A 10,767-nucleotide genomic window follows, 5' to 3' on the forward strand; every position below is an offset into this window, starting at 1 on the left:
ATGCTTCCGCAAATGTATATTTTATTGTTTGGGCTATCACAATACATTGTCACATATATGCTTACTACTAACGTATTCATCAAGAACTTGAGTCTGTATATTTACCCATGACACAATTCTACATATTTGGTACCAATTGCATGTTTCATATCTCATCTTTTTATTGTTGCTTTCCATTTTATTTTTTGTTATTCCTGATGAAATTTAATTGTAATTAGGTGATCATTGTGTCATAGCTAGAGGACAAGTAGAATGTCTGGAATGGGAACTAATATTTTATATTTTTCTCCACCTTTATTGGCCAAGATAAGGATGCATCATTGGAAGCACTTCCAGTTGATGAATTCATAGAAAAGTTTGATGGGTTTGTTAGAGTTTCTCTGGTGGGTAATCAAAACACAAGTAATAAAATTGGTCTCTTTTCTTTACATAACACAAGTATGAAACTATGAAGAAGTTACAGTAATAAAAGCACATATGTGGAATGTTTATAATGGTGTCAATGATATCTCCAGCTTTAAAGACAGTTAATATTAGAATTGCAACTGTGAATGCTAGATGATGTCAGAGGTGTTTTTGACACAAGCTTCAATAAGCTTGGGTTAGCGTGATTACTGATATTGTGCATGCTAGCTGAGCTATTTTCCAATGAATGAAACTCTCTTTGTTCTAAGATTAGTTACATTGTTGAAAATAGTAGTAAGGGCAGCCCGGTACACGAAGCTCTTGCTAATATGGGGTTCCAGAAAAAGGTCTATTGTGCACAGTTTTATCTTACTTTGCAAAAGGCTATTTCCGAGACTTGAATCCATGACCTCTAGGTTATATGGCAGCAACTTTATCGTTGCATAGTATAGTCGGAAGGATAACCCTATGCACAAAACTCTAGTTGGTATAGAGTTAAATTTTAATTATAATTTATTGATTTATCCATCATTTTCTCCATTTTTAGCTTAGCAAGAGTTATACAAAACATCAACTTTTTCATCTATGGTGGATTTGATAACTGCAATCCTAAATTATGGCAATTTTTTATGTCCAATACTGCATTTGATTGTATCTAGATAATATTTTATTAGAGGCAATTTGAAATTAAGAAGTTAAGCCAACTACAAGTTGTAGTCCATGTTGTTCTATAAATACTTTTTTGGCTAATTTCTTTACAGACATGAGATGAAAATGACTGTGTCCATTGGAAAAAAATATATAATCAAAATCTTCCATCTAGATGGTTTCTCTTAAATATGATCTTCTCCGTGGTGGCAAAAAAAAAAAAGCGACTAGGCTCGCCCCAGCGCCCCGCCAACCCATCCAGGGCCAACCCAGAAGAGGTAAATCATGGGTGGCTACTAGCCTTTAGAATAGTGACTAACGCATGAGGGAGGCATTTACCTCGACTATGCCGAAATTCGAACCCCAGACCTCATGATGGTAGCACATGAGCCACTAGACCATCCCGAGGGGACAAATATGATCTTCTCCGTGTTACACTATGCAATTGCTGATCTTCTTGAAAATGGGTAAAGCTTTGTTTTCAACGAGTTGCTAATATACTTTATGTTTTTCTTGCTGATAACATGCTTCCGTGGTTTGTTTGAGAAAATTATGCTTTCTAAATGTGTTTGATTGCTATTGAGAACTATGAAAATTTTGAATTCTTGCCATCAATCCTATATTTGTTGTTGGACTTGGATTTTATCATGTAAACATATTTTGCAAGAGTTATTTCAATAACTAAAGTGTTCTCCACAAATTGTGAGGGTCCATATGCTAGTTATGTTTAAGGTACAGTCTTCCTATCTAAGCTTTAAAAAAAAAAAAGGCATCTACACATACATACATCAATATCTCATCATTTTAAAAAGGTTTTCATTACACCTTTTAAACACATTAAAAGATCAAAAGTGGAAATAAATGAGTTGAGACAACCAAGTCTCTTCTTTCCTTCGAGTTCTTTAAAAAAAAAGTGAGTGATGTTCTACCTCTCATCATTTTTTTGAGTATGTTCTAATAATTATAATAATGAATTTGCATTATAGTAAGAAAACTAAGAAAGAATTGTATGCAAAGATCCAATTTATAAATTATATCACAAGATAGCATGAAGAAGAGCCAAAGAAAATAAAACAAAAGAATAAACAGATTAATGTGTATACAACCTACCTTCTACCTTTTAGACCTAGCATTTTAAGCATACCCATCGAAAGAAAAGTGGTGATCCGCCCAACAGGATATAGCACTACTGAAAGCCATGCTACTGGTCTAACCTAGTTTGAAACATAAGAAATCATTACACACCAATTTAAGAAGAGAACAGAGAGACAAAAACCTAATCATTAAATCTATCAATAACTTTTGAGGGTTCAACAAATCTAAAACAAACTTTCACATTGCGCAAGTAAATCATATCCTTCCAATTTTGTAATTAATCAATCGCAAAAAACTTAAGATAATTTTAATTAGTTCCTCAGGATAATGTTTTCACAGGGCATCATGCCATTTTGATTCTCTAATGATCAAATATGTAATATGTTAATATATTAAATTTTATTTATCTTAAAATCTTTTTAACAAATTATGTTCAAATTTGTTGAATCCATATATAATGTAATTCAATATTCATAGAAAATGCATCAATTGAGAATGTGCTAGTTTTGTTTCAATTACAAATTTAAGAGATATAATGCATTTGTTAAAAATGAAAGTTTATGAAAGATTTGTTAACATTTTAAAAATCCATGCAAGATTTAGTAACTGATTCAATACTTAATTGGTTAAAGAAAAGAAAATCATGCTTCATCAGAAAATCATCTCACCTGACAACAAACCTAGCTACTTCCGCGGCATTATGAACAGCAATGCTTTTTGGTGTAATTTCTGTTAGCAACAAAATAGCAACCTAAAATCATGAAAAACATACTAATCAGTCCAATTGTTTATACAACTCTAAGACAAGAACATACAAAAACACACATAAAACATCAAAACAGGATGACTCAAGTTATTGCAGATACTACATATAATTTCGTAATGTAATATATGACATGGTTATGCTGCTGTGGTATGAATTAGGAATGCACGGAAACAGAGTTTGGCCCAACTTGATTAATGGGTACCCAATCAGCTAATACAGAAGGATCCCTCCATAAACTTACTGTGTATAAATAACAGTCTATACCTCTGCATAAACTTTCATAGTGTAATAAGAATGCAGATGAAGTTAAGAGCATACAGTCATGACTCCAGTTGCTGCACTAATTCCAGCTTCTCCAAAAATTGCAGTTGCTGCATCCGTAACAAGTGCTGTGGCACCAATATTGACCACACTGAATGCACATCACCAAAAATAAACATAAGACAATTATGAACTCAAACACTTGTGGGAGCTTTAAATAACACAAACATCAAACACAAAAGCTCATGTGCAGTACTAAATTGTCAATTATTACGTTGTGCCAATGAGAATGGTTGTCAGAAACCGAGTAACATCACTCTGAAGCATTCTGAACACACCATTTTCAGGATCCTTTTCAGCTAATTCACGAACCTGATATAAAATAACTACGCCCTTCAAGCTTTATTATGCTGGAGATAGACAAATACAAGTATACAAATACAGGTAAACACATTCACATAAGCTTTATTATGCTGGAGATAGACAAATACAGGTAAATGCATTTACAATTTAATTGTAATATTCACTTTCAGTGCATAAATAACATAATTATGCCGCTCTTGTGTCATTTACAATTCTAAGCTTGCAAGAATAGGGGAGAACATATATTCATGTCTTCAATAATATGGCTAAAAGAAGCATATGGAAGCAATTCAAAAGTCAATTTCTTGTTGTCTGCTACTAAACTAGCATGTGCAATTCTCATGCAACTGCTGTTAGTTTATTATAGACTAACCCAACTCTAGAAAGAACGACTCTTAGTGCAGTAAAGTCTATTTAAATTTGAGGAGTGTCAATCTATGTACTACAACTTTTCATTATTAAAAAAAATGGTATTTTATGGCAGATTAGTCACATCAGAGAAACCTTGTCATTGCTTTAAAGGCTTGTCTCTGAACCAACATCTCCGAACTTAAAATCACTATTTCCGGCAGGGCAAATTTATATTTCCAAAAGAACCAGAATTCAGATCCAGAGCATATTAGCACCTAATAATAGCCCATAATACAAGTATATGAAATGTAGGCATGCTATATTCTAGAAAAGATGCATAACATGGAATACAATGATGGTCCTAAATGTATATTAGTCCAATGTGTCGACAATGGAAATGAAACGGGAGATAGGAGTCACATGATGCAAGTTAACGCAGGCAGTAGGATGTCATTGAAGTAGTACCAAACAAGATATTGGAATGCGAGGAGATGATGTAAACCAAGGTTATCACGACTGAAGCTGAACCAGTATAAAACTGGTTGTGAGTAGGATGGTTTAGGCACTAAGCAATTGAGTACAATTTGACAAATTAGTCATCTATAGTTCTGTATTGTCACTAGCATGAAGTGGACCGCCTCCCTGGATCATGAACTATGCCATGCTATGATGGGTTTTCAAAGACCTCTAGGATCCTAATTAGATTGAAATTGTTGTGTAAGGAATAAATGAAGAAAAAGTGAAGACCAGAATGATGTAAAACAATATCAAATTATTCCTCCACTTCCTCTTAGCTGAGCATTACAGGTCAATAATACATAAGCGAATCAGGTGCAGTTTGAAAGAAATAAAAGACTGCCATACAATAGTGGAACTAATATGAAGGAAACTAAGTATTCTACTTCTTTCTTCTCTTGTCAATTTGTCTTGTCAACTAAACAAGTTAACCAAAGTTGAGAAACACTAAGTTTGTGGAAAAACTTAGCTTAGGCCGCTTGGCCTCATGTATGCCTTCTCCTCACAGACCCATATCTTCCTTTCTTTGGAAGTAAATTTAAGACTAACATTTAGATAAAACAATGATTAGCATTGCTCAAAAATAACAAAAAAAAATGCTGACTCAATAAACACGAGCATGGAAATGGATACTTGACTAATATCATATGGAATTATACCTGAACAAACAAGAATGGAAACTACCTACATCTTATGACAGTAAAACAACAAATGGAAGACAGCCTTCCTTCAAACAAGGTTGGTGGATGGTTGCATAAATCCTAGGATATCATTCCTCTCTTCATGAGTCCAACAAGCAAACAAGATGTCTTTTTCCATGTGATGCTAACTCCTCAACCTAACATAAATTTAGAAAATTCTATTTGAAACTTCGAATAGCATCATAAGGGATCAATGCCATGGATGCCTTATGCATTAGACGATCGTCCATCCTCTATGTACAGCCACTAACATAAAAGCACGATATTCCTTACTAAACCACAGTAAAATGATGGATGTTTCTACCACAGAAAATAAAGCAGAAAAATTGAAGCAGCGAAACATCTTTCCAGGCGACCTAAATCTTATACCTAAAATTAGATTCAGCGGATGCTATGCGAAACTGCAAAAGGTAAGAATTGCACAACTTTATGCGCATCCAGGATAACTGAGACTAAAAAGACGATATTTTTCACACCTTCCAAGGCCACAGAGTCGTGATGGAAGTTTCCGCCATAGAAAAGAAGGCAGAAATCCCTAGCAGCGCAGCCAAAAACAAACCTTGCTCCCGAAGCACGCCAAGAACCTGTAACAACTTAGGCCACGACCCACTAAAAACTGCTTTTTTGGAACCAAACGCCAGAATGCCAGACTCCGCAACTCCCTCTGCAGCAAGAACTCTGCCACAGTTTGCCGCGAGTAACCCGCAGGCAATCATCGCAAGCAGAGAACGGAAACCCCGCGATCGAACCAGCTCAAGAACTGGAACTCTCTGGTCCGAGGAAGGCATCGCTCTCGTATCGGAATCAAGACCACTGCCAACTGGCGAACGGGCGACTCTACTGCCAGTGGAACAGCAGAGGCTCCTGGAAATGGAGGCAAGAAAGCTCCTGCGCCCGTTGCAGGATCGAATCGGGGGAGGGTAAATTCTGAGAGGAAGACAAGAAATGGGAGTGCGGTTGTCGAGGCGGCCCCTGGGCGTGGGTCGGGCGAAGAGGGAAGTTCTGAAGGCGGCGGAAAGCATTGGTGGTCTGGAATGGAGGGAGGGTGAATTGGCGCTAGGGTTTGGGGATGGGCGGAGGGGGATTGGGCGGAGGCAGGGCATCCTAGCGCGGGCAAGGTCGAGAGAAATAATTAGACTGGCGATGGCATTGGTTGTTCGGCGACGGCGTCTCTTATATAGTTTATCTCGCATTAAAGTTATTTTGTGTTTTTTTTAAATTATTATTTTGACATCACATTTTTAGTATATATATATATATAATTATTATCCTATGGACCTTTTACTACAAAATCATACGGACAAACTCAGGTGGCATATCTTTCTCCTATTTTACCTTATTTTCTTTTCCTCTCGTCGCCGCCAAAGCCTCAAGCCTCACGTTCCTCCTCCTCTCCGTCACAGCAGTCTCTCGTCGTGCCTGCTCTCTCTCTCGCCGCTATCCTCCTCGTCGCCACAGAAGTCTCTCGCCGAAGCTTCGAGATCCTCCTCGCCGCGCCTACTCTCTCTCCCTCGCCGCAACCTGCTCTCTCTCTCTCTCTCCGCAATGCTCACCGCGCACCCCCCCCCCCAGCCACCTGCCCACCGCCCTCCTGCTCTTCTCTCTCCGCAGCCTGTCTCTCTCTCTGCTCTCTGTGTGTCACCGCAATGCTCACCACGCCCCCGCAGGGCACTTGCCCACTGCCCTCCTCGCCGCCACAGAAGTCTCTCGTCGAAGCTTCGAGATCCTCCTCGCCGCGCCTGCTCTCTCGCCTCAGCCTGCTCTCTCTCTCTCTCTCCGCTCACCGCCCCGGCTCACCACCTGCCCCCTGCCGACGCCTTCGGCCGCCTGGACCCACTCGGCAGCAAACCTGGGGATCATCGGTCACATATTCCACCGTCGACCTGCAAGTCTCGGCTGCTGAGGATCTAGTCGCACCGGAGTCGGAGCGGACTGTCTATTGTTACTATCCTTGGGAAACAAAAAATCATTCACTCTTTTTGGACCCATTTCTATTAAGTAATCTCTCAATTTTTGACTGATGTTATTCCAATTTTCAGGATGCTGCAAATTCAGAGTTGAAGCTAAATTTTCATGTTGAGAGTCTGCCTCTAAGTTAGCATTCGCCGCGATCAAATTGGCGGCGTCAACCAATTCCTCATTTTCATTGTGACTTTGTTCTTCAATCACCAAATTATCACCTAATTCCTCTCTTTCTATTCTGCTATTTCTCCTAAAATATTTGTTAATATCACCGGCTTGACTTTGAATTAATGCCTCCTCTCTTTGTTTCATTTTTCTCTTTTGAGCTCCAGACTGATGTAGGAGGATCGCGGCGAGAGAGAGAGCAGGCGCTGTGAGAAATTGCAGTGGCGGCGAGGAGAAACGCGAGGCTTCGGCGACGACGAGAGGAAAATAAAATAAGGAAAAATTGCTGTGGCGCGATAAGAAATAATGAGAAAGATATGCTACGTGAGTTTGTCCGTATGGTTCCGTAGCAAAAGGTAATAACAATTTTGTGTATGTGTATATATATATATATATATATATTTGTTCAAATAGCATTTTAATTAAATTGTTCTAAATTTTGATTAAAATTATTATAATATTATTAAATTAATGTTTATTAAGTTGGAATTATTGTTGACTAAATAATTTTGATTAAATTTAAAAAATAATATTTTAATTTAATAGTATTTTATAGGTCTGGATGTAGATGCTACACTCGCTCATGCTTTCAGATTCATCTGATAAATTAATTTAAACATAGTGAGGTGCATTTTCCTTCTCCACTCTAACTTCGTAAGGACTTCATTCATTCGTCTCGCTTCATCTCTTTCTTCCCACTTGTGTCGGGTAAAATACTAGTTTGCAAGTGAATCCTCAACCAAAGCAAATAAGCAGATTCTCAGGATCTTTTGAATCAGGGAGGTCATATCTAATTATTGGTAGGGTGAGTTAGACCCATCTATTTAATAGATGAAATATAATCCATCCTATTAATAAATGAATAGGGATACCGAATTAATCTAGAGATCATGGATCTAGAGATCCTCTGAAGCAAGAGATTGATAGGGAAGAAGGGGCACACCAGGCTCTTGGTTGAAGTCATGCGCAAACATTGAATTAGTTTATTAATCCAAAATAATTATATATTTTCCCCTAAAAGATTTTTTTTTTATTTTTCCCTTAAAATAATTATACATTTCCCTGAAAATATGTATTTATTAATCCAAAAACGTTGAACGTCTATTTTCCTAAACAATTGTAAAAACATTTTAATTTATCTATTTTAGGAAATCCAAGCCATTCCCAAACTTGCCAACTGTTTTGTTTCTCCTCCTCCCACCAATCGTCACTGGAGTCCATCCGACCGACCGACGCGCTTCCCGCCATCAAACTCGGTGGGACCGGCTTCCCCCTTTGGCGCCAACTCCCCACCTTCCCTCCCCTCCACCTCCCCTTCTGTCGAAGGAACGCGGTGGGGCCCCTCCTCCGCCTCCTCCCATGGCTTCGCTGAGCCCCGGCGTCCTCCTCCGCCTCCTCCAGGACATAGACGCCCCCTCCAGCGGGACCCCGCCTCGACGCCCTCTCCACGAGCCGCCCTCCGTCCTGCAGATCACCGGCATCGTCCCCGCCCTCTCTGGCCCCGACCTCCGCCCCGACCGGGGTTTCTACGTCAAGGTCTCCGATGCCTCCCACTCCACCTTCGTCTCCCTCTCCCCCGACCTCAACGACCTCATCCTCGCCGACCGCCTCCAGATCGGCCAGCTCATCAACACCCGGCGCCTCGAGCCCGCCTCCCCCGTCCCCGTCCTCCGTGACTTTCGCCTGCTCTCCGGCCGCCACCCCTGCAACCACGACACCGTCGACGTCGCTCACCCTTCCCCTGCCCCCAAGTCCTCCCCTGTCTTCCGCCCCACCGCCGCCACGCCCCCTGTCCCTCCACCGGAGAAGAAAAAGAGGCATTCGAGGAGCCACTCCTTCGCCGACGACCGCCACCAGACCCTCAATCTCATCCTCACCTCCTCCCCCACCACTTCCCCTTTACCGAGATCCATCAACATGACCACCGGCCTCTCCGTCGACGACGAGAATTACGATTCCGACGACTCCAGATTTTCCTTCACCTCCTCCTCCTCCTCATCCCCCTCCTCCTCCTCGAAGTTCGTGCTCCGGCCGAGGAAAAGCTGGAACACCGGCGCCAAGGTACAACTCCAATTCAACACGAACTGTTCCATTTCTTCCGACTGATCGACCAAAACCTGTAAATCTTCTCCTCAGCGTTGCAGCTTCACCTCGAGAAACACTGAGAAATCTCTCAATTTGCCTGCAAGTCCTACGAAACGCAAACTCCCTGATTCAGAAACCTCCTCCATATCCAGTTCTTTGGGTTCTTCACATCACGGCACGAAATTCCTGATCAAGCAGGGAAAGGTAACAGTTTTGCGTCGCGTTCTCCTCCATTTTCATGGCTCCATAGCTTCCACCTTTGCAGGAGGTCATGAGGCAACGAGACACAGCTCTTCAGGCTGCCATAGACTCATTGCTGGAAGCCTCTGCCTCAGAGAAACTGATCGAGTGCCTCAAGTAAGATTGGAGAAGACTAACTAACTTGTTCAGCTCCTTGCATTTCTCCTCAGATTTTGCCTCTTGTAGCTTGTACGCAGAGCTGCAAGTCGATAAGGATGGCGATCCGCAGCGTGTCGTAAACAGCTTCTTGAACTTCCACCGGGAGCTGGCACAGATGAGATTGATCGTGCAATCTTTGTGGAAACCGAACGAATCGTCCCAGGTTGCGTCAGAGAGGAAAAGCTGTGCCACCTTGTGGATCAAAACAGCCATTGAATCGGATCTCGCAAAACCCCCAACTCAAATGAACAATGCAACTGAAGATTCACAAGTGGCCTCAAGCTATCCTTGCGTGCCAAGCTTCAAGCCAAGGAACAATGCATCATCCAAGGTGGGCAACCTCTTGGTGGCCTCAAATGCATTGCAGTGCGAGTTCAACAGACGGTTCCTGCGGTATCTCGAAAGATTTCTCGATTCTGTAAGTGGATCGGGGTCTGACTCGTGCGAGGCCCAAGTAGCTGCCCTTTTGTGCCAACTGAAGAGGGTGGATGACTGGCTGAACAACATCACCAGCAAGGACTCAACTTGGCCAAGGGATAAAGGGAGAGACAAGATGTGGACGGAGGGTGAAGAAGTGGAGGCATGCCGGCGAGTGAGGAGGAAGATCTACGGCATTCTTCTGCAGCATGTCGAGAGTGCAGCCATTGCGCTGGAGAGCATGAGTGTGCCAGATGAGGACTGATCGCATGGTTGATTCCTTGATTGAGTGCTTTGGAAGATGAATTGCTCAGGAAAGAGTTACTTCTTTGGGTTCATGTTGTCAATGCCCACCATTTTCTGTAGAAGGGTCCTAAACACAATTGATTCCTTGTAAAATTGCGTTAGCATTATGTTGTAATTCTTGATGAAGGCTAAAATGCTTGTTGATGGTATGAGTTAGGGTTCCTTGTGCGAAAATGGAGGGGCAGAAGTGGAAATTGAAGCAGTGATTGCCATAAGCACCATGGTTTTCACTTTGAGTTGAAGATGGCTTGTTCGTCCTGAGATGTATTGCATCTCATACTTGAAAATTGAATCTTCTTCCTCATTGCTTCTATTCGCTAGCAGAAT

The 10,767-nt window shown here is 41.2% G+C and overlaps 2 protein-coding genes across 3 annotated transcripts in view; one reads left to right on the forward strand and one right to left on the reverse strand.

Moving 5' to 3' along the window:
* Window positions 1-6,248, reverse strand: part of LOC122007051 (DUF21 domain-containing protein At1g55930, chloroplastic-like) — a 55,258-nt gene extending 49,010 nt beyond the window's left edge. For both annotated transcript variants that reach the window (XM_042562813.1, XM_042562812.1), the window contains exons 1-5: window positions 5,583-6,248; window positions 3,450-3,547; window positions 3,233-3,326; window positions 2,817-2,899; window positions 2,164-2,262 (exon numbers count right to left, since the gene is read on the reverse strand). In XM_042562813.1, the coding sequence (XP_042418747.1) occupies window positions 2,164-2,262; window positions 2,817-2,899; window positions 3,233-3,326; window positions 3,450-3,547; window positions 5,583-6,209 (1,001 nt within the window). In that variant the 5' untranslated portion in view covers window positions 6,210-6,248. The remainder of the gene's footprint in view (window positions 1-2,163; window positions 2,263-2,816; window positions 2,900-3,232; window positions 3,327-3,449; window positions 3,548-5,582) is intronic.
* A 2,176-nt stretch (window positions 6,249-8,424) lies between these two features.
* On the forward strand, window positions 8,425-10,589 carry LOC122007052. The gene is made up of 4 exons (XM_042562814.1): window positions 8,425-9,294; window positions 9,370-9,522; window positions 9,584-9,675; window positions 9,745-10,589. Exons 1-4 carry the CDS (start codon window positions 8,593-8,595, stop codon window positions 10,397-10,399), a joined length of 1,602 nt encoding a protein of 533 aa, XP_042418748.1. The 5' UTR covers window positions 8,425-8,592; the 3' UTR covers window positions 10,400-10,589.
* The last annotated feature ends 178 nt before the right edge of the window (window positions 10,590-10,767 follow it).

This window comes from Zingiber officinale, chromosome 7B (genome assembly GCF_018446385.1).
Source record: "Zingiber officinale cultivar Zhangliang chromosome 7B, Zo_v1.1, whole genome shotgun sequence".
NCBI classification, from domain to species: Eukaryota; Viridiplantae; Streptophyta; class Magnoliopsida; order Zingiberales; family Zingiberaceae; genus Zingiber; species Zingiber officinale.